General features: G+C 35.9%; 1 protein-coding gene across 1 annotated transcript in view; it reads right to left on the bottom strand.

Moving 5' to 3' along the window:
- LOC102771184 (transmembrane protease serine 11F) overlaps positions 1–25141 on the bottom strand; it is a 53520-nt gene that overhangs the window by 23980 nt on the left and 4399 nt on the right. Inside the window, exons 2-3 of the mRNA XM_006753865.1 lie at positions 8512–8666; positions 5504–5622 (exon numbers count right to left, since the gene is read on the bottom strand). Coding sequence (XP_006753928.1) covers positions 5504–5622; positions 8512–8666 — 274 coding nt within the window. The remainder of the gene's footprint in view (positions 1–5503; positions 5623–8511; positions 8667–25141) is intronic.

The raw sequence follows: 25141 nt of genomic DNA on the forward strand, positions 1-25141 counted from the left end.
AGCGTCAGGAGAGAAGGAACTTATCTATTCCCTGATATATTGCCATCGCCTCAAGTGGTCTCTGACACATGACATTTTTAGAATAAATGAATGAAATGAAAGAATGAATGAATCCATTCTCCCACTTTTTTAAAAAAATATATTTTATTGATTTTTTACAGAGAGGAAGGGAGAGAGATAGAGAGTTAGAAACATCGATCAGCCGCCTCCTGCACATCTCCCACTGGGGATGTGTCCGCAACTCAGGTACATGCCCTTGACCGGAATCGAACCCAAGACCCTTCAGTCCACAGGCTGACGCTCTATCCACTGAGCCAAACCAGTTTCAGCTTTCCTACTTCTGAGATTAGCAAGGCTAAGGGAACTGCTGCTTTCCAGACACCTATTATTGTAAGCAATTTCTGGAGATGTTTAATTCATGTTTACATTTTTCTTATAAGAACTCACTAATATTACATTTAGTCCAAATTACAAAAATTAATTGTATTTTTCCCTTTCTATGGTCCAAATCATGAAGAACAAATGATTTTTATTTGAAATCATTCTATTTTAAAACAAGAGTGTGTGAGCTCATGGTAGAATAGAAAAGTTCTCCTTAAAATCAGATACTAATTGTAGTCCTTGGTTTGAACTCTAGCATTAAAAAGCAGTACAACATGTTTGAAACAATAGTGTGGCTCTGACTAATAGTACACTCAGTTACTGTCTCCAGCAAGATTGAGCTTGCGGCTTCCCCTCTGGCTGGGAACTACATGCAGATTAAGTCCTCATGGACGATCACTAGTTACTGGATGCCAGCTAGGGAATCCCTTTCCAGATCCACCTATGAAAATAAGTCAGGCAGATTTTGAATATTTCCTGTTACTGTCATGGAAACATGTACCACCAGAGGGCAAACACACCACGGACATTCATTCTGTTACCCTTTCTTCTCCACAAAAGCTTCCTGCCAGCTCAAAGGGATTTTCCCTTCCTCTGAACTAAAATCCCGATCATTTGGGTCAAATATTTGATAATTATATACTGCACTGTGGCAAGTCTCATACCATCATATCATCTTTTTAGCTCTCATATTACCTAAACTTTTAGTTTGTATTATTTCCGTACACAAACTTCCATACATAAACCATATTATAAATTCCAACTAGGAAGGAACTGTAATATACAGACCTTGGTATTCTTCATAGCCTTGCACAAAGTAAGTGAACAATAACATTTTCATTAATTGATGAATTCTCCAACCATGATTAATCAAACAACAGTGTGATTATTGGTCAATTAATTTTTTTCATTAAATTCTACAAATAAGGTAGATCATGTGATTTGTCTTTCTCAGTTTGGCTTATTTCACTTAGCATAATATTTTCCAGGTCCATCCATGCTGTCCCAAAGGGTAAGAGATCCCTCTTTGTTTTTACAGCTGCATAGTATTACATAGTGTTAAATGTCTCACATTTTTTTTTTATCCATTCACCTACGGATGGGTACATGGGCTGTTTCCAAATCTTAGCTATTCTAAGTAATGCTGTTATGATGCACAATACTTTGTTTTTAAAAAAATTTTAAACCTGAGGACATTGTTTGAGCCTCTGAATCCAGCCATGTCCAAAGCCAAATGAATCTCTAGATTTTCCCAACAGTCCCTTCCTTCCTTCCTTCCTTCCTTCCTTCCTTCTTCCTGCCTCTTCCTTCCTTCCTGCCTTCCTCCCTCCCTTCCTCCCTCCCTCCCTCCCTCTCTCCCTTCCTTCCATCCTCCCTCCCTCCCTCCCTAGAAGCTCTTCGGTGGAAAAGAGCAAGGAGTCCGGAGAGGAGGAGACCAAGGAGAAAGCTAAGGAGAAGCAATAAGTCCTCTGCCCTTATCTTCTGTTCCTTTTTCCTTTTTAAAAAAATTTGCCCTGCCCTATGTTTTTGGTTTGTTTTTATTCTGTTTTGTTTTTAGAGGGGACTTTATATAAAGAACTGAATTCCAACAGGTGGAATTCAGTTCTTTATATGAAGTCCCTCCCTCCCTCTCTCCCTTCCTTCCTTCCTTCCTTCCTTCCTTCCTTCCTTCCCTCTTTCTTCCCTCTTCCTTTCCTTGCTTCCACCCTCCCTCTTTCCTTTCCTCTCTCCTCCACTCTCTTCCCTCCCTGCCTACTTCTCTCTTTCATTCTTTTTTTTTTCTTTGACTCCTTAATTGGGTTTCTGCTATTTTCTACCAAAAGTGTCCCATTTATCATGGGAAACAATGAGGCCATTTATGGGGCACCAGAAGAAAGACAAGCAAAGGAAGAATCCTGCCTCAGATGACTTGGAGGCATACGTCAATGGAAACTTTACTGTCTATGATCAAGTATAAACAAAAATGTTTTCCTCTTAATACATTCCTTAAGAATAAGATTACTTAAATGGTGATGAATTGTTACAAAAGAGGAACTGTGGCAGATATTTGTCCCCTCCCCAAACTTTTGGACAGAGGTGCCCCAGCTTCTATATGTCTTGATTGATAACAGCTCACACCTATATTTCTCCTGAAGCCTACCCTTATCTGACCTGAGCACATTCCCAGTGATGGCGAGTAGCTATGCTTACTTCCCTGGGCAGCCCTTGTTGTCATAACACAAGCAGCCCAGCCCTCTTATCTCTGGGCAGAACCTCCACTGTGCTGTAATTTAGGCTCAAGATCTCCTCGGAAATCAGGCTGAGGCTGCACTTTTCAAACCGCATCTTTGGCTAGCTTCAGACTTTGTCCTTTTCTGTTGCCCTCTCACACTTACAAGATTTTTCTGAAAGCTTTTGGCTAATTAATTATATAACCAAGAATCTTCATCACACACTGTGCTTTTGAGATCCCACCTATACAGGGATAATAAGCTGGAGCTAGAGAATGCTCTGCTATCCATCTGTCTCAATGTGCCCATTGTTTAGCAGGTCAGCGACCACACCACACGTTTTCAATTTCCAGATGAGATCTTTAGCTTGTAACCAGGAAAAAAAATGTAATGAACTTAAATGGAAAACTGTTTCTAGAGATAATATTATGTATCTCCAGAGATGTTTATATATTATATTACTTCTTTAAAAAGAGGGGAAAAAGGAGATAGAAAGAGAAAAACTGTTTAAAGACCAAGCTTAGTTGTTGCAGTTTTAGAACATACAGAGCACCAAAAAAAGGTTCTAATAGGAAGCTATTTTTTTAATCCCCACTTGAGGATATGTTTAGAACGAGGAAGAGAGAGAGAGAAGGAGGGAGGGAGAGAGAGAGAGAGATCGACGTGAGAGCAAAGCATCCATCTAGTGCCTCCCATATGTGCCCTTACATGGGATTGAACCCTAAACCTAGGTAAACCTCATGGGAAGCTATTTTTAAGACATAGGTTAGAAAGGTGTACAGCCAACATTAGTAGTCTTTCCATATTGAATATTCTGCATAGTAAATGGAAGTCATCCTTCTATCCAATGAAAATAATTATCATATCATTTATAGATTAGCTTTTTGGATTATTCTGAGCATTGATTTCCAAAATGAAGCCAATGTTTCATGGAGGATATGGAAAATATCGGAACTTCTACTTTTACTTTACTTTTATATAAACAAACAAGTTTTTAGAGAACTGGCCTTAATAATACCAGGAATGCACTAACTACCTGATGTTCTCAAGGAGAATGTAGAAATCACTTTGGGGGCTGGAGTGGAAGGGGTCAGGATGAAAAGGAGGGACAAAATGGATGAAAGTTGTCAAATGGTACAAACTTCCATTTATAAAATAAATAAGTTATGGGGATGTAATTCATAGCATGGGGACTATAGGTAATAATACTATATTATATAGTAAGTTTTCACTCGACATTTTTGATAGGTCTTGTGATTTTAAGGAAAATCAATTTTACCATAGGCTAATTTATATAAATAAGAGTTAAGTTCCTGTGGCATCTCATCAACCTTATAATAAACCAACATTATTGAAGGACCATTTCTATAATTTGAAAGTTGCCAAGAGAGTAGATCATAAAAATTCTCATCATGATTTAAAAGAAAAAAATTATAACTATGTGTCATAGTTATAATATAGCAGGCTTATGGTGGTAATCATTTCACAATAAACACAAATATCAAATCATTATGTTGTAATAATTTGATATTTGTGTTTAACATAGTATAAACACAATTCTGAATAAACCCACCAACCAATAAAGTGAGAACTGTGGCAACATAATTGTAAAAAACACTATTATGTTACATGCAAACAGTAAATAGCTATGGAAAGGAAAATACTACTTACTGATTTTTAACATTTAAAATCAAACTAAAGATAACTGAATAAAATGCTAACACTTTCCACCATTGCTAATAATTCAGAAAAACACGAGAACAGTGGAAGTATTGGAGGGCTAAATACTCATCTTTTAATTAAGAGATAGTGTTTAGCCCAGCTGACTTGGCTCAGTGGTTGAGCATCGACCTATGAGCCTGGAGGTCATGGTTCATTGGAATGGGACCATTCCAGGGGTCAGGGCACCTGCCTGGGTTGTGGGCTCAATTCCCAGTGTGGAGTGTGCAGAAGGCAGCCAATCAATGATTCTCTCTCATCATTGATGTTTCTATCTCTCTCCCCCTCTCCCTTCCTCTCTGAAATCAATATATATATTTAAATAGTGTCGCCTGGCCAGCGTGGCTCCATGGTTGAAGGTCCACCTATGAACCAGGAGGTCATGGTTCCATTCCCAGCCAATCGATGATTCCCTCTCATCATTGATATTTCTATCTCTCTCTACCTCTCCTTTCCTCTCTAAAATCAATAAAAACATATATTTTAAGAGATAGTATCTATAGCCAATCATAGACACATTACATCTTTTTCCCTAATAGGTTTCAAAAGCTAAAAGGGCAAAAATACTGATTTTTTAACAATTCTGTGGTCTCCGCAGACATGCTTTTCATGAGAGCAAAAGTGGAAGACTATTCTATTTGATTTCCTACTATGATAGGTAAAAACTTACCTTATCTTATATATTTTAAAAATATATAAATGCCTTGATAAATGCATGTTTTCAAAGACAAACAAAATATTTGAGGGGCATTATTAATTTTGAGATCAATAATTAAAGACACACATCCTTGTATGTGATACTTTACATACATTTAAAAGCAAAATAAATAAAGTTATAAGGCCAATATGACCATCCTAATTCTCATGTTAAAAAAAATGATAAAGGAAAATGAATCAAGAAATAACATCAAGTTAAAAATTGGGAAAACATCTGCCTCAACCAACAATCTCCTCAGGTCTTAATTTGTTGCCTCTCTAACTACATAACTATAATAGTACGGAATATTATTTTAAATATTTTGTATTCATTAAGTTATTTAATCTTCTTAACCATATAACCTAGATGCTATATTATCCTCATTTCACAGAAAAAGATATTGAAGCATGGAGAGGCAAAATTACTACAATAACCACATTCAAAGTGAGACAGAAAAACACATTTATAAAGTTTAAAATTTTTCTATTTAGCTTACCATTCTTTCAATCTGATGACTCCTTTGTGTAAACTCTTTTGAGGTTTTTATTCCATAATTTTCTCTATATTTTACGTTTGTGACTTGAAAAGAGGCAAGGTAATAAAATGACTTATCATCTGAAAGGTAAAAATAAACAACAAAAATCACTGCTTAAGTATCATCAGTTTCTTATCTCCAGTCCTCAGCCATTATGCTGAGCAACAAAAAAGTTAGAGATATTGCCGAAACCGGTTTGGCTCAGTGGATAGAGCGTCGGCCTGCGGACTGAAAGGTCCCAGGTTCGATTCCGGTCGGGGGCATGTGCCTGGGTTGCGCGCACTTCCCCAGTGGGGGATGTGCAGGAGGCGGCTGGTCGATGTTTCTCTCTCATCGATGTTTCTAACTCTCTATCTCTATCTCTCTCCTTTCCTCTCTGTGAAAAATCAATAAAATATATTTTTAAAAAAAAGTTAGAGATATTAATTGTCCGGCACTTAGTATTTAATTAGTAATACAGAAACTATATTTTAAAGTAAGACCCAAGAATTTATGGACTTGAGAGAGAAAACATGGCCCCTGACCTTCAGGTGCTGGCCCACTACTACCACCTAAGCCTTGGTATCATCCTCTTGAACATAAACAATTTTGTAGCACATCAACATTACACAAGGCCACTCTTGGCCATATAGACAATGACAAAAACACGACCATTCCACAGATATGTTGAGCTCACACAAAAACACTCTCCAAACAAGACAGAACATCTCTCTATCTTGGCTATTATAAGTGACTGACAATTATAACTTTAAGCCTTACTTCATTGCTTTTGCCTTCTAGATAAGATGTACTAAGTAATGAAATCACAGCATTAGTCCAACATCCTGACAGCATCCAATCTAGAGAACCCCCCTCAAAATTAGTTACCAATCAAAATCTTATCATCTCTAACAGTGTCTGACTGACCCATAACATGGTTCCCATGGCATGTGCTTTCCTTCCCTGAACATGCAATAAACCCACAACAGATGTGTTCCTGGTGGTCCCTGGTTGGTGGGCATTGACAGACCATTCATATTCTAAAAGTCACTGTATTATTTTATAATCTTTATTTTTAAAATTATTATATATCAGAGAGTAAATAATTGGTTAGAATTATATACAGTGAAAGCTGAGATCCTTAGATAAAAATAACTCCATCAAATACACTTCCATCCTGGTGATGTAAATTTTATCATTAAGCCTGCCCAAATCCTTACTTTTGTTTCAATTATTTCACATATTTTATTTTTTTTACTGTTCTTCCTTATTTCCACTATTTAAAATTGCTATTTTAATATTTTTTTTCTTCTTGGTGTATTTTTGGTTATTGCAATATGGTTTTCTTCACTGGCTTCGTTTTGATTTCCTTATGCTATAAAAATCTGTGAATTACTTTTTGAATGTGTGTGTCATTTTAGATACCTCTATTTTATCCCCCTCCACTTGCTTATCCTTTGTCATAGACTTTCTTCTTTGTTTTACAAAATTTCTATCTATAATCAGGCAACTCACAATGACCTGCATGGAAGGTCCATGTCATGGATTTCTCAAAATCTTAAGTATTAACCTCTGCTAATGGTTTCCTATTGCTGCTATAACAAGTTTGCAGAAATTCAGTGGCCTAAAAAAACAGAAATTTATTCTCTTACAGTTTTGGAATTCAAAAGTCTGCAATGAGTTTTACAGGGCTAAGATCAACATGCTGGCAGAGCTGGTTCCTTCTGAACCTTCTAAGGGGAGGAGAATCTTTTTTTTCCCCTTCTGTCCACTTTTAGAGGTTATCCTCATTCCTTGGCTTGTGATCACACATCATATTATCTCCTTCTCCCCCCCGCTCAGCTTTTTTTTTTTTTTTTTGTCATATGGCCTTCTTCTTTCTTTGACTTTCTTGACTCTTTCTTATCAAATATTTTGGTTACATTTATGGCTCATCTGGAAAATCCGGAATAACCGCTCTCCCTCAGAATCCTCAATGTAATCATATCCACAAAGTCCCTTTTGCTATATAAGGTAGATACGCATGTTGTAAGGATTAAGACATGGATGCCTTATGAGAGGGGCATTGTTCAGCCTCCCACAACCTCTTTGATATTTTGTAAAAGCTTTTTTTGCTATTATTTTTATTATCTCCTCAATTTTTCTTTTTTGAAGACCTGCCATATTAGGGATGGAGGGCATATCAAAAACAAAACTAGTTCACTATATTTTAACTCAAAGAAGATATTAACAACAAAGACACAATTGATGGGGTTACTTGGTTTCTCCTTTTATTTTATGAGAGTCTAAGAAATGGATATTATCAATCCCCCAATAAAGTGGGTAAGAAATTAAGCTGGACATGTTGAATAATATTTGTCTCTTTCTAGAAGGTTTTTAAGTATGGTTTTATTGTTGTAAGTCATATATTTCTGTAAAATTTTAGACAAAGTCTCAGTCACATGTGATTATAAATACACATATCAAATCAAACTTAGTCAATTGTCATTTGGCTTACCTGTGTTCTTAACTATCCATTTTTGCACATAATGTGAAATTATTCCTAAATTTTCTCTCCTTTCTCTAATCATGAAACAATCTCCTTTTCCTTCAAAAATAATGTTTGATCTTTAAGCCTTTACAAATATTCTTTAGGTAACTTTCCTCATATCATCAGCTCTTCTTGGGGCAACTCAAGGTATTGATTTTGAGAAAAGTATATTAAACTCAGCACATGATGTGATTTATCTTTATTCTGAGGATAATCTTTCATTCTTTCTCTTTTTAAATATGTATTTCTTTGACATGTGTCTATCTATATTGCAAGCTTCACTGGTTGGAAATATGTAAGACTGAACTCAATACTGGAGCAAACTATAATTTAACATCAGTAAAACATTAGTAATTAAAATGTTAATGTCATGCAAATGACATTTTTTTATACAACAGAGAATTATAAGATATTCAGTCATGGAGCACTTGGGCAATAGAAATGTGACCTGGATACTTACCCTCAACAACGTAATGACTAACAATGCCAATCGTAATTCCTATGATTGCTACAATTACCAATGTGAAAAGAGCTAGGCGAATAGGGTCCCAGAATTGCTGTCTTCTTTGAAATTCAACTGGAGGGTAATTATCAGCTTTTGAAAATTGAGCTGGTCTGTGATAATGGAAAGGAATAAACAGTAAGACAAAAAATAATCATTATGGCTTTACTCTATGTTCACTTACTTTATTACTCTACAGAAATAGTTTATACTGCTAAATAACAATAGGATGCTTAGGTATTGAAAAGAACACAAGGTTTTAATTTGTATACCCTCCCCCAACATCCCACTCACAATGTAAGTTTGACTTAAAGCTCAACTGGGAATATATTTCCACTGCATTCTATCTGACGTTTTGGCACTAGAAATAAAAATACATAAAATAAGACTTTTGCCCTCAAATATTTTATGGTCTCCTAAGGTATGTCCACAATTGCAAGTCTTTCCCAGCACTGCTGTGCTTGAAAGAGGGTATGGTAAAGAGGTGGGCTGGACCAGATCCTGGGCAATATCATAACCCAGAATGAAGAGCTTGAAATTGATTCTGCAGGAGACAGGAGTCAATAAAGGTTTTAATCAGACTGAGAATTTAGAAAAATCACAGAGATATGAATGAGGATGGGAATTAGAGCCAAAGGGCAGATAGGAAGACAGGTCATTTAGAAGGTCCAGGAGAGAGATGGTGAGGGCCTGAACTAAGGCTGAGACAGTAGGGTGGGGAAGAGAGATTTAGTTCCAGTTCTTGAGATTTGTTGACTGTTGACTAGCTATGTGATAAGAAAAGGGTTAATGGCTCCAGTGTTTCAATGTCCAGGTAAATGATTGTGCCTCTAAGCAAGATGAGGAAGATTCAATGAATAAAAGGTTTCCAATATGGCATCAATTTTGTTATTAATGAGCAATGTGGTCATTAATGAGTTTGAGCCAAATGCAAAGTATCCATTTTATGTCCTTTGTCCTTGACTCTACTCTAATTGTGTCTGTGACACCTGTTTGCATGACTCTAATAATAAAGTAACTGTTAAGGCTACTACCACACACTCAGAAAAAATAAAAAAGTTTCTTATGTCCCCATGTACAATATCTTCCTTCTCACCTAAGTGGTGTATGTTATCATTTCCAAAATATATTTAGTATGTAAATATTTTGATTGCTGCAATATTTTAAATTCTCACTTCTTTTTTCCTAAGTTTTATTAATTTGATTGCTTTACTGTGAGCCTTCAAGAATCAAAAAATGACAAAAATAAAATTCTGTCAAATATATGGGTGATAATCATATATTACCTCATGATAATTCTGCATCAGAGTAAAAAAGATTTTTATCATGGTCATATTTGATTTTAAAATGAGTTTTATCTGCTGATCAGCTATTCTCAGTTTGATATACTGAAATGTTGACTTTTGTTTCATGTGGAAGTTGAAATAAGTTTTACCAAGTATTCATTTGAGTGTTTTAAAGTAGAGTTGGCGGGAGGAGTATGCAGATAGCAGCCAACTACAAAGGAAGTGTAGTTTACCTTAAATAAATAAAAATTCAGGGCAGTCCTAACTGTGCAATAAACTTTTAGAAGTTGATTATAATAATATATTTTTTAAATGTGCAACTGGTTCAAATTCTGAAAATTCCTCTCTTCTGTAAAATGAGTAATAGAAACCTTTCATGGCTTTGCTAGGATTCAAATAGTACAAATAAATAACACAAGTAAATAATCAGAAGATAGTCGGTTTATTTCCTTCACTGAAGCTATGGCTTTGTTTTGCTCTATTCTGTTTGGTTTGGGGTCTTGCCTTTAAATAGAATTATTCACAACGAATTGGTAGTTACAAAATGGTCACAGGGAGGTAAAGTACAACATAGGGAATATAGTTAATAATATAACCAGTTGCATGTAACGCCAACTGGTTTGGCTCAGTGGATAGAGCGTCACCTGAGGACTGAAGGGTCCCAGGTTTGATTCTGGTCAAGGGCATGTACCTTGGTTGTGGGCACATCCCCAGTAGGGGGTATGCAGGAGGCAGCTGATCGATGTTGCTCTCTCATTGATGTTTCTAACTGTCTATCCCTCTCCCTTCCTCTCTGGAAAAAATCAATAAACTATATTTAAAAAAAATAATATTGCATGTAAGCACAATCCTTAGTCTGAAGGCAACAAACCCAGAATATTTCAAATAAGATCCACACCTTTTTTCTAACAACCTCTTGGATAATGCCTTATCTTTTAATGTTTCGATGTGGATATCAAATAAAAATGGCATTGCTAGGAGATCACATTAATGTAATGATGACAAAGTAACTGTCAATGTCAGAAGTTCATGTCATTCTAAAAAAACTCATTAAAATACAGGAACTAAAACCTTTTGGTATTTTGAATATAAATGAAACAATAGTTAGCGTAATGAAGTACATATGAAACGAGTATTAGAAAAAGCATGAAATTCAGCATCATAAATTCAAGGGTTCAAACCTGGTTAGTCACATATTGACCCTGTTATCTTGATGTATCTGACCCTAAGAATCTCTTGTGTGTTAGATTAAGGTGATGATATCCCTCACTTCTGAAGGTTGTTGTGAATATTTTTTAAATCATGTAGAGATAATTCATAATTCCTGAAAAACTATAGGAATAAGAACTGTCATAAAATATACCATTGAGAAAAATAGCAGATTATTATACTACTTTTTATATAACCCTAATATCTAGAATAATTCCTTACATGAATTTTGCTGTTCTTCAAATAAATGATAAATAAAAGAAATGCAGTTTAGATACTTGATCTAGAAGAGTAATTTGCATACGAAAGCTGAAGATTCTAAAACATAAGTATTATATTAAATACTCAACAAACATTTATTTCATAAACACATACCATGTTTTAGATACTAGTAGTTACGGAGTACATAGTGAATACAACACAAATACATGGTCTTTGTTTTCATAGTGCTTCCAGTATATAAGGGGAGACAGATAAAACCAGTAAACATAGAGACTCTTACAGTGGTGATAAGAGCTAGGAGGAAGATGAATCAGATGTCCATGATCAAAAATAAGAAGGTATGGATTAGGTTGGGAGAGGAGACTACTTAGAAAGAGTGAGTGAGAAAGTCCTCTCTGTGAAAGTAACATTTTTGCTGAGACATGAAGGATAAGAAGAAATCTGCCATGCCTAGAATGATGACAAATCAGAAAAGTGTGTCAAGTATTTGCATTGAAAAATAACTTGACCTGTTGGATGAACTGACCATGAAAAAAAGTATGGAGAAGCAGCTCTAAACCAGAGAATATTTCATGACTTAATAGGAGAAGCATTTCAGTTTCTTTAGCAGAAAAAAATCCTTTTTATATTCCTAGAGGTACCCCCTGCTTGCGTTCTTCTTGGGTCTAAGCTGCTAGTTCATCCTCACAGCTTAACTCAGCTCAACATAGCAACTAACGACATTATCAAAGACCAAAGAGATGCACTATATAAAAATAAATCTCAGTCTTATATCTTTCTCTCTACACAGCCTCCAATATTCTGCTCAATAGAGAAAACATAACCTGTAATATTGCCTCTCCAAAGTGCCACCTGTGTAGATTATCAATTAAGCCTGAGAGTTATTTCATCTTTTAGAGGCAGCATCTTTGATGATAAGCACTGTAATGATACCTAAATAAACAGGCGAGAAAGCCTGGCCCCTCCCAATAACTATATCACCAGCTGTAATGAGCTATGATTAGTATATTAGTATATTAACATATCAGAGATAGCTAATCATTGAACACATGACAGTTGCTTATTATTAGAGAGAAGCTACAGCTAATAGTTCAGTCTTGAACTTTTAAGTTTATTTGAGCAATTGCCAGTTGGAATAGAGTTGTTTTTCTACTTTGTCTTATAAACTTTTTCTTTGAATGGAGGTTTTTATGACAAATTAATTGGGGTCCTAACTAGTATAGTTTAAGTAGAAGTATGCAGAAGTAGGCTACCTTCATCATATATTTGTGCATTAAATGGTAGGAGTGTCTTTTATGTTAGGCACAATGGAGAGATTGTTATATGATTAAGACATTTCCCAGTCTCTCAAACCTCAACCTATATATGTTTTAGATTATTAATCTTAATATAAGAACCATGGGACAAACCTATTCAAGAATCCAATAAAATATAAAAATACATGGAAAAACTCATAGTATTTTTGACCAGATTAAAGAATAATAATTACCAATAAGTCATGATAATGAAGATAGCTTTTTCACATGTAAATGAGTCTTATTCCAGAATTTTCAAAGTTAATCTGTTTGTACCCTTTTAATGAGTAAAAGTAAAATATATTTATATAGTACATAAACATATATAAAATATAATATAATATCATTTAAACATGTCCCAATCCCTCAGGCCTCAATTTAGGTATATCTTTTATGTTGTTAATCTTCATGTGAGAATCCATAGAACAAAACTGTTCATATATGTTATATAAGCATATATATGTATATTTATAATAATAAAAGCATAACATGCTAATTAGACCGGACATCCTTCCGGACGACCTTCCAGATGAAGCTGGGGCTGTGAGGAAAGCCCGGTCCTGGATGCCAGAGGGAAGCTGGTGCCAGCAGCCAGGGGAAGGAAGGCCTATTCTTGCATGAATTTCGTGCATCAGGCCTCTAGTGTATATATAATAGAACAATATAATAATAAATATTATTAAAACTATAGTATTTTATTTGCAGTTGCAGAGGCAAAGCTTGATCTAAACCCTGTAAATTTGGGTATCATCTATTTTTTTCTAAACTCCAAAAGATTAGAAATTTTTCCAGTAATTTTTCTCTATCACAATCTTACTATGTGACTGCTGAGTTCATAGTAAAAGGTCCCAAAACTACATATTAGCAGTATGACAATTGGTTTATTCAATTAAATGTGTCACCTCTAGACAAAGCTCTGGTAGCACTGAACTTGAAACATACCCAGAGCCACATGATGTGTGATCTAGTCAGCAGGATTATTACATGTCCAATTCTATTTAAGGACCTTTTAGTATGTGTCAAATGCATTCTAAACACTAGTGTTATAAAAATTAAAAAAGAAACAAAAAACAACATAGAGCTTATATTCAAGGGGCTTATGGTAGAATAAAAAGGCATAAAATAATAAAATCAATATACTGTCATAGGGAAAATAGTAGATTTACCAACTACTGTCATAAGAAAACATGGAGGACTGAGGAATAAAGTTGTTTGCAAAAGGGACAGAAATGGTTACAGGAAAGACTTCAGACAATGTGACAGCTGAGCTAGCCCCCAGAGGATAAAGGGAGTTCCCAAGCATGTGATACTGGCGAAGTACATCCTGTACCTATGGCTCGTTGCTCACAAGCACAACAACTTCTCATTATCATAACAGGAATACGATCATGAGTTTATTTGGAGGTCAAATAAAACGTATTGGTTAATAGCATTTTTCAGTAGCACTCAATAGAAAAAATTTATAAAATTGACAAAAGAAAACAATTCACATATTTTAGGTGAAAATGAGAATAGGAGTTTAAGAGAAGTTTGGAAACCATGTTAGTAGTTTACATAGTCTAATTTAGTTCAGCTGATAGCAGTACAGTTCTTTCTGAGAGATCTATTTCTGTGGGAAGACTTTGGCAATTCTTGAACACATGAATCAGAAACATTGGCAGATGATGAGTAGTAATAGAGAGGAACTGAGTGTGTTGTTGCAACATTTAAAATGATACAGCTATCTAAGTAGTAATGACACTGGTATTTTCATGATAGGGTGAATTTGCTTAGGACTTGATAAGAATTTTAAAAACTAGGAACACAAATCAAATGACTCTGGCAAGAAATATCCTTGTTTTTGTCCAAAAGATATCTCAGGGCATAGTCTAAAAATGACCACATGTGACCACAAAAGAATAAATAACTTTCAAAGCGGGGAGAAACTAGGGGAATTTAAAATATGAGTTAGTCATCAAAATTAGCTTCCCTGCCAGCTAGACATGACTGGCTTGGCAGGCAAGGGAGAAGAGCAATGTTGTAGAGTGTGGGCAGAAATTGCATAACATTCTGCTCCTTTAATGGAATGTGTAATAGCTCTTTGTATAATGGAGGGTATTAATCCTATTAAATCCTATTTAAATAGTGGGATGTAATAGTAAAAGGCAACTAGGACATGTCAGGATATAGGTGATAAAATGTTCATGTTTTCCAAAAATTCCTTTAAAAATATTTTTAGACCTATGAGTTCTATATCCAGCATAAGATCTATCTCTCTTTATAGCTGACTTTTAAAATCATGATTGCCATGTTGTAGGCATCCAGAAGCAACCTTCTCCCATGCTATAATATCAGCCAGGTAAGCTTCACCTCTGAAAACAGCTACACAACCAACAATAGTTAGTAATTTAATTTAATTCTTTCAAATAGGAGTAATATTTCTACAGTTTCCCCATTTTCTTAAAAATGCATCAGATTTGTACAATGGTATAAAAAACAAACAAACAAACAAAACTAGGAATAAATTTAACCAAGGTTGTAAAGACAATACTTAGATTATTATAAGAGACTGAAAAAAAGAAATTGAAGAAGATACAATAAGTGGCAGCATGTATCATGTTCATGAATAGGAAGAATTTGCATCATTAAAATATCCATACTGCCCAAAGCAATCTAGATTCAATGCAATTACTATTAAAATGCCAATGATGTGTTTCACAGAACTTGAACAAATAATCCAAAAATTTATATGGAACCACAAAAGACCCCAATTGGTCACAGCAATCTTGAGAAAGAACAAAGTTGGAGGAATCATGCTACCTGATATCAAACTATACTACAAGGCCATAGTAATCAAAACATCATGTTATTGACATAAGAACAGACATGTAGATCAATGGAACAGAAAGGAGAGCCTAGAAATAAACTCACACCTATAAGGTCAATTAATATTTTACAAAAGAGTCAAGAACATACACTAGGGTAAAGACAGTCTATTCAATAAGTATGCTAGAAAAATTGGGCAGATACATGCAAAAATAATAAAATCCAACCGCTTTCTCACACCATACACAAGAATAAACACAAAATAAATTAAAGACTTTAATGTAAAGCTTGAAACCATAAAAATCCTAGAGGTAAACATAGTAAGATCTCAGACATTTCTCTTAGCAATATTTTTTTCTTATATATCTCCTAGGTCAAGGGAAACAATAAGAAATAAACGGGACTACCTCAAACTAAAAAGGTTTTGCACAGCCAAGGAAACCACCAACAAAATGAAAAGACAGTCCACTGAAAGGGTGAATATATTCACCAGTGATACATCTGATAAAGAGTTAATATCCAAAATTTATAAAGAACTCATACAACTCAACACCAAAAAACAAAAACACAATCCAGTTAAAAAATGGGCAAGAGACTTGAATAGACACTTCTCCAAAGAGGACATACATATGGCCAATAAACATATGATTATGATAAGATGATCAACATCACTAATCACTAGAGAAATGTAAATTAAAACCACAATGAGATATCACTTCACATCTGTCATAATGGCTATCCTCATTAAATCAACAAACACCAAGTGTTATCCAGGATGTGGAGAAAAGGTAACTCTCATGCATTATTGGTGGGAATTGATGGACCTAGAGGGTATTATGCCCTCAGATTGGTACAACCACTAGGGAAAACAGTATGGAGTTTCCCCTCAAAATTAAAAATGGAACTTCATTACAACCCAGAAATTCCACTTCTGGGTGGATACCCAAAGAAGCTGGAAATACTAATTCAAAAGAATATATGCACCCCTATGTTCATTGTGGCATCTATAATAATAAAAGCATAATATGCTAATTAGACCAGACAGCCAAACGACTTTCCGGACATCATTCCAGACATCCTTCCAGACAAAGCCACAAAGATGGGGGCCAAGGCAGAGGCGGTTAGGGGCAATCAGGCAGGATAAAGAGGGGTTAGGGGCAATCAGGCAGGCAGGCAGAGTGGTTAGGGGGGATCAGGCAGGATAAAGAGGGGTTAGGGGTGATCAGGCAGGCAGGCAGGCAGAGTGGTTAGGGGGGATCAGGCAGGATAAAGAGGGGTTAGGGGTGATCAGGCAGGCAGGCAGGCAGAGTGGTTAGGGGGGATCAGGCAGGATAAAGAGGGGTTAGGGGTGATCAGGCAGGCAGGCAGGCAGAGTGGTTAGGGGGGATCAGGCAGGATAAAGAGGGGTTAGGGGTGATCAGGCAGGCAGGCAGGCAGAGTGGTTAGGGGGGATTAGGCAGGCAGGGGAGCGGGTAGGAGCCAGCGGGCCTGGATTGTGAGAGGGGTGTCCCCGGCAGTCGGGCATCCCCCAAAGGGTCCCAAATTGTGAGAGGGTGCAGGCCAGGCTGAGGGACCTCCCCTTCCCGCCTTGCACTAATTTCGTTCACCAGGCCTCTAGTCATTTATAATAGACAAGTTATGAGAGCAACCCAAGTGCCCATCAATAGATGAGTGGATAGAAAAGCAGTGGTACATATAAACAATAGAATATCATTGAGTCATAAGAAAGAACAAAATCTTACTATTTGCAACAGCATGGATAGACCTAATGGGTATTATGCTAAGTGAAGTAAGTCAGTCAGAGAAAGACAAATACCATATAACTTCACTTATATGTGGACTCTAAAGGACAAAATAAAAACAGATTCATAGATACAAAGAACACACTGATGGCTGCCAGAGGGAAGGAGGTTGGGGGACTAGGTGAAAAAGGTGAAGGGATTCAAAAGCACAGATTCATAACTACAAAATAGATATATGGTTGTAAAGTACAGCATAGGGAATATGGCCAATAACATTGTAACTATGTATGGTGCCAGTTGGGTACTGGAAATATCAGGGGGAACACTTTGTAAAGTATTTTCTAACCACTACACTGTACACCTGAAACTAATACAAAATAATATTGAATATAAACTCTAATTGAAAAACATTTTTAATAAATAAATTATCCTATATAATAAAGAGGTAAAATGCAAATGGTCGTTACGCCGTGAAGCATAACAACCAACCGTGTAACGGCCAGATCAGGAGTCAGCAGGAGGGTGGGGCAGCGAGCTACAAGCGGGCAGTGAAGAGCTACAGGAAGGGGCAGAGCATCAAGCTATGGCGGGGGGGGGGCGCAGAGGGAGCTACAGGAGTGTGGGGCAGAGGATGGAGAGCTACAGGAGGGCGGCCGGGAGCTACTGGCGAGCTACTGGTGCACGGATTTGTGCACAGAGCTACTAGTAAAATGGAAAATAGTAAAACACACACACACACACACACACACACACACACACACAATGTACCAGGCTCTTCAAAATCTTCTGCCTCAAGTCATGTGGTTACCATAACTTCCAAGCATGACACCTTTAATTTTATTCATGTAATATATGTTCATTGAGCATCTACTTGTTTCAAGCACTATTTTAGGTGATAGAAATATAGCAGGACCGATTATATATTTTCTGACGTTACATCTTCTGATTGGGAAAACACTGAGCACTAAATCTACACATAAATGTAAAGTATCGAGTAAGGGGGCAGAGAACAAGTCGGGTGTAGTCAGGTTAACGTAATCAGGGGAGGGCTCTCTGCAAAGGTAACATCTAAGCAGAAAAGTGAACACTGTGAGGACTAGAATCATGCAAATATCTGAGGGCAAAGTACTACAAGCAAAGGGAACAGTAGAGACCAGTGTCCTGAAGTGGGAGCAGACTTGGTGTTTGCAAAAAGAGTGAAAAGGGTAGTGTGGCCAGTGTGCAGTGAGCAAGCAGAAATGGGAAGAAGATGAGGTCAGAGTCATGAACCAGATCATACCTAGCATGTCACAATAAGGACCTTTTTATGTTATATTTTATTTGTTTGTTGTGTTAATCCTCACTGGAAGATATTTCTTCCATTGATTATTAGTGAGAGCAGGAGGAAGGGATAGCAGGAGTGGGGAGAGAGAGAGAGAAACATCGATGTGAGAGAGACACATCAATCGGTTGCCTCACAAATGTGTCCCGACCATGGACAGAATCAAACCTGCAAGCCAGGTACATGCCCTTGACAAGGAATCAAACCCGTGACCTTTTGGTGCATGGGCCAACACTCAAACCACTGAACCACACTGGCCAGGGCTTTTATGTTATTCTCTGTGAAAAGGGAAACCATTATAGAGTTCTGATTAGTGGAATGATATGGTCCTATTAAAAAGCTCACTCTGTGGAAAATACACTGTGGTGAGGGGTGAGGGTAACATGAAGGGTAGTAGAGACAGGGAAACTGATTAGGGGACCATTACGATAATAGTACAGGTGAGATAAGATGGTAGCTTTGACTAGGAGGTAACAGTCCATATTAGAATATATAATTGAATTCAGAATATATTTTGAAAGCAGAACTAACAGATGTTGCTGATGAATTGATTGCAGAATGTGATGTGAGAAAGGGAAGAAGGAGGATTCTAAGGTGTTTAGTCAGATCAAGGGAAAGAAACATTTTTGAGGTGGTTGAGACCCTTTTCTCAAATTAGTGCTTATATGGAACTTTACGGTATGGCACCAATTTAATCAGAGCTGATCTGGGGTGAGAGGGTGTTTGGAAATCTGCCAGCGTGTCATCACTCCTCTGAGACACATTGGCAAGAATTAACGCTGAATTTTACCATAATCCCAAGATACTTCTTTTTCCCCGCGAAGATCATTCTCGGTGTGGCCCTCAGCAGCCTGGCCTGCCATACAGCCTCCACTGCTCTCCCTCACATTCCATCCTCCAGCCTTTACCTGACATGTACCAAAGAGCACATTTTCATCTTTCAACTATCACCTCCATAAAGTCTTATCTACGTAGGAAACTCCTGGCAGACTTCAACCTGTGAGTAAAGAACTAGCAGGCAGATGGTGGATATAGGCATGAGCCATTTATTCCCCCTCTCTCCCAGATCCTCAGATAGATAAGAAAAACTGAAATCTAGAGAAGATAGTCTTTGACAAAGGAAAATTTTCTCTCTGAGATTGGTTGCAGATACAAATGTATTTGTAAGCATGAAGATAGAAATTTGAAGACTCCTTTCTTGATTTTTCCCAGAAACCCATATAGAATCTCAGAATTCCTAGTTAAACATAACAATTAATGCCCTTCAATCACCAATGGTAAAATCCTATTCATTATGTCACTCCTATAATGTTGGCCATCCTATTCTTAAAACCTCCCCTTCCTAAATTTCTGAGGAAACTTCTCTCATCTTGTAATAACCTGTCAATAGTTTTTAAGAATGCATGCCTAAAGTTTACATCCATTATACTACTTACATTTCTTTAGGATCATACAACATGAATCTAACCCTTCTGTCACATTTAATTCATTCAGCAAGTTTTATTGAGCATATACTGTGTGCCCAGCACCAGTATAGGCACTGTATATTCACTGATGAAGAAACCTATGTACCTGTTGGCATATAAATTAGAATCAAGTGAACATTACCAGATCCTTTCACCAGTTAGCAAAATCCCCATACAGTCAGGGACATATTAAGAAAGCGTTTCTTATACATCTTCCAAGAATTGAATAATATTAAGAGGAATTACATAGCAGGTGAATAGAAATGATGACAACCCATCTCCCTAAGAAATACTTTTTTCACTCAGAATGTAAAGCTATGGCTTTAAGTCTGCTTTTTTTCCACTCAGGATGTAAGGCTGTGGCTTTGTTTTAAAATCAGTCAACAGTGATGCCTCTCAAAATTAGAAGCAGAAAGTCAAGAATTTATGTTTAATAAAGTTATTCATTATTTTGACTCAGCACACAAAGAAAAGGAGGATGAGTTGGCCAAGAGTTTATAGTAAAAAAGAAATGTTATGTTGTGAAGACTCTATAAACATCTTTTAATAATTGTGACCAATATTATTCAAATCTTTTTGTTTTCTCTCACATGACTTCCTCATGGGGGATATTTCTGTGCTTATTCTCAATGTCATTAAAATGTTACAAGGAAACCCTGTACAATTCATTTGAAATGGGTGAAGTGAATCCATCAAGATGAGAATTTAAATACTTGATTATCCTCGTTACTAAAGAAAAGTAAATAACCACGCTTAAGGTAAATGAGCTCTATGTATAGCATAAATATTTATGTGCTAATTGAGTGTTCTCCAGGAAGTAGGCCTGAAGGGAATTCTTTTTATGTCTTACACATGTCTTAACATATTTGTATTCAACATGAAGGACAGGTACACTTTAGATATTCAGTTTGGGCATAGTTCTCTCTACTCTTGCCAAAAAGCCTTCATTTCTGAGAATGCTGGTGATTAATCATATCTTCTAAATTACATGGGTTAACTGAGGTTAACAACTTTCCTAAAAACAACCACACACGTAGTGACACACACATGCCAAGGGAGACAAGTAGCAACAGACAACAAATACAACATTCATTTTAAATGTAATTTTGGAGGCCAAAGGAACCTTTGAATCTCGGCAATAGTAAGACTATCTCTAGCTGAACAGTTCAACAAGGCTTAGGCCATTCCATTTCCACAGACTTAATTATGACAAAGAGAGAGAAAACTCAGGAAAATATGCATGACTTAAATCTTGTACTGTGGCATGAGAACTTTTCAATGCCTATTCCTTTGAAACGTCTCTTTTAGAGAGTAGAGGAAACCTATCACTTTCCCAGATGAAGACTAGAAGTTTGTAATTAGGAATCTTTATTTTTCTTGAGTATCAAATGGGAAGAAGTTACTTTCTCAAGGAAAAAGAATTACTGTACATAGTATTCAGATCATGTTCACAGACTGAACAGTCAAACGTCTTTTCATATTCATCACCTAACATGGTAGTGAATCAAGGAAACTTGAAATTTTGCACAGGTTTTGCAATAATAAAAAAAAGGAAAAGATATCACCAAATGAAATGCGCGCACCTGTAGGGGAACTCACTTTAGAGATTTTTTTAATTGTTTTATTGCTTAAAGTATTACAAAGGGTATTACATATGTGTCCTTTTTTTCCCCCTGCCCTTGATAATCCCCTGGCCTCCCCTACCCCCCCCCCCAGTGTCTTATGTCCATTGGTTATGCTTATATGCATGTATATAAGTCCTTCGGTTATGGCTCCAGCAGTAAAGGCGCCTGGGAAAAGTTGGGCTCTCTGTTTAATTCTGTGACTGTAGCCTCAGGTTTAGCTGAACACCCCAAAAGCCAGAATGCCCCTAATGATAAAAGTTCACTTCTCCAAGATTGCAAGCTCCCAAAGAGCAGAGGTTTGTCTTCTGCTTATTTGTATATTTCCAAAGTGTCCTTGCATAGCAGTTAGAAAATCTTGTTGACATGGAAAATTTCAACTATAAAAGTGAATCACAATGTACCCAAGATTCACAACTTGCCAGCATTTCCCAAGACAAGGAGGACATAAACCAATGTTTGAAAAATAATTAAAAAAAACAACACATAACTTTCCAGAATCAAATCAAGAATCTCTGATCTAAGGTTATTATTTTGTAGACAAATAGTAACATATCCTATCTAACAGTAAATCAAAAAATGAGATTTTCCACTAGGTATTAGTACTTCAGACTAGGTAACAGGCAAGACATTTACTTATTTCCTCAAAAAAAAAAAGAGCCAGGAATTCTCTTTTCAAATATTGGCATAAGGTAAATTAAAAAGAAAAATGGTAAATTATTCCTTTTCTGTTTAATACACCTAGCTGACTGGATCCAGATTGGATCCATGCCTCCTATGTCAATTCTTTCTTTCTGTTTTGTTTGTTTGTTTTTAGTGTTATGAGCTAGCCCAATGGCTTCTGACTAAATTCTCTTTTTAACTCAAGTCCATTTCTGACAACTAAAATAATTTCAACCATCTCATCCAGCACAGCATAAATGTTTTGTGAGAAACCCATTTTGCTACCAGACTGAGTTTGGGAGAATATCTTAGGGGGCAAAAGCAGATTTGAAATAGACTTAGTGCATGAAAAAAAAAGCATTCATAAGCTGTTAAGCACATATTTTCCTGACAAATATTTTGTGTTTTTGTTGAACATTTTTAGTATGACAGCCACAAAAAATCTTTAATATTTTGTCTACGATTTAAAGACCAAATAGTGGTACAAAGTGCTATTAATTACAATAAATTTGAATTTGCCATAAATAACAGCTCTATTTTATATATACAAGGTGGGGTAAAAGTAGGTTTACAATTGTTTGTATGGAAAATAGTACAAATTAATAAATAATAATACAAGAATAAACTGTTTCACATACTCAAAACTGTAAACCTACTTTTGCCCCACTCTGTGTATGACAGATGCCAAAAGAAATGTGCTATTACTATACAATTTCTGGCAAACTAATTAGTGAAATGCACAAATATGTATTCTAAAACAACATTGCTTTCAATAAGCAGCCAATATTTTGCTCTTAGCTTCCTGTATGATTGATTGGTATTAAAGTTTTATATTTGAGTGGTATTTTGCAATCCAGTTAAAAGGGAGGAGCTATGATTAAGATATAAATGCCCTAGATGAAAGAGATTAACAATATTCTCATTTACAACTGATATAATCTGCATATTAAATAAGCAAAATTAACATGTCCCAGAATCTTTGTCACATTTCTGATAGGCCTGTGTGAAAGAAGTAATGAGTAGGTTAGAGTGCTGCATACAAAGAAGTTTAAGAGTTCCTCATTCTTGGAATTTTTCCCCTCAGAGGCTGAGTTGACTTATCATTGACTAGTGAATAAAAATATCATACAAAATGTGAAAAGGTGGCCTTAGCTGGTTTGGCTCAATGGATACAGTGTCTTCCTGTGGACTGAAGGGTCAGAGGTTCCATTATGGTCAAGGGCACATGCGGGCTCAATCCCCAGGAGGCAGCTGATCAATGTTTCTCTCTCATTATTGATGTTTCTATATCTCTCCATTCCTCTCTGAAATAAATAAAAACATATTTTTTTAAAAAAATGTAAAAAAGTAAAGGTACTTGTGTCAACCATATTATCTGATAATATCCCAAATACCCAATCATAATATCTATGAGTTAATATATTCTTAAAAGTGAATGATATGCTAGTATAAGCAATGAAAAAAATGAATTGATCTTTCCTCTACCTTATCAATAGCAAAGTAGTGGCCAGTACCACCGAAAGCAAACAAAGTTTGAGATTGGAAATGAAGCCATAATCAGACACTAGTAACCATCAAGGGGAAGGATGATTATGAAAGGATGAATGATAAGTGGGAGGGGAGGGTAAGTAGTAGGGAATTAATGGGACAGGAAATGCCTCACAGACTTAGTAGAGCAGAGAGCTGAGATGATACCATTGATGCAGTTTCAAGGCAGTGTTCATGCTAATTGTCAAATCCAGTCTCTAACAGGTCTCTACAACTTGTTCAGGTCTACACGCATGACCAAAATCATGATTTCAATGTGAACGATGGGAGTAACAGTACTGACCTGATTTTTAATCTATTTTTATAAAATGCTATCAAGATGAAACTGTAGATTCTTACTTTGTATCACTTCTCTTAAAATTTGACACAACAATATCACACCAAAGGCCTCATTTGTTTTAGGTCTTGTGCCTGTTCAAGTTTATTTGTCTGTTTATACAAGAATCTCTCAATGGGCCTAAGGGAGCAGATAAAATACTTAAAGCAGTTGTTTGATACCTTGTAGATCAAACAATTAACTGGATTTTTCCCCCATTTTTTCTTTCAGTAGTGTCTACACACACCCTATACTCTGTTTTGCACTGGATTTTTTTATTCTATTTTTAGGAGTTAATTCTTGACAACTTGCTTTATTATATTTCACCTGTTTGGATGTGTGTTGAAGATTGGTTGAAATTCTAGTATTTAAGTCAGTATATTTTAGATAGTACAAAAATTTTTTCAAATGTTACCTTGATAGATTTTTAAATTATGTAATTTTAAAATTGCATTAGTCATTCCATATATTATATTCTAGAGTAAATAAAACAATATCTGAAGGAGACTTGGTAAGTTTGAGCCATATAAAATTTCTGATATTCAGTTATTTTTAACCCAATAAGCATCAATTTCATATGGTCTCCACTGGTATATCATGCTACTGTATATTTTCTATAGTTATGTTTTAAATTAATTCATTTTTGTTTTATATAAAATACCCAATGTATGGGTTGCTCTCTTCCCCCAATGATAATGTTATATAAATTGTCCCATCCCTCAAAGCAGCCTGCTTTCAAATTTTAAGCAGAAATAAGCAAGCAATTATAAAAACAACTTTGCAAAATTATTTAAAAACAAGTCAATATATTATAAATACTGGCAACTAAAAAGAATTAAGTAAGAGTTAAAATTTACTCATACACATTATTGGAAGAAAATATAATGTACAGAATCAAATGCAAACATTTCTGGTTTGCCTTTAATTTGTCTAGTCTATAAGCACTTAGCTGATGCTTTTATCTCTTCTGTAATAAATTCCTGTAGTTTGAATATAAATGTTCTTGAAAATGGTAAGGGTTCAAATCCTTCATAATAAATAAGGAAGCCATATACTATATAATAAAGAGGTAATATGCAAATTGACTGTCACA

This window comes from Myotis davidii, unplaced genomic scaffold (genome assembly GCF_000327345.1).
Source record: "Myotis davidii unplaced genomic scaffold, ASM32734v1 scaffold31, whole genome shotgun sequence".
Lineage (NCBI taxonomy): Eukaryota > Metazoa > Chordata > Mammalia > Chiroptera > Vespertilionidae > Myotis > Myotis davidii.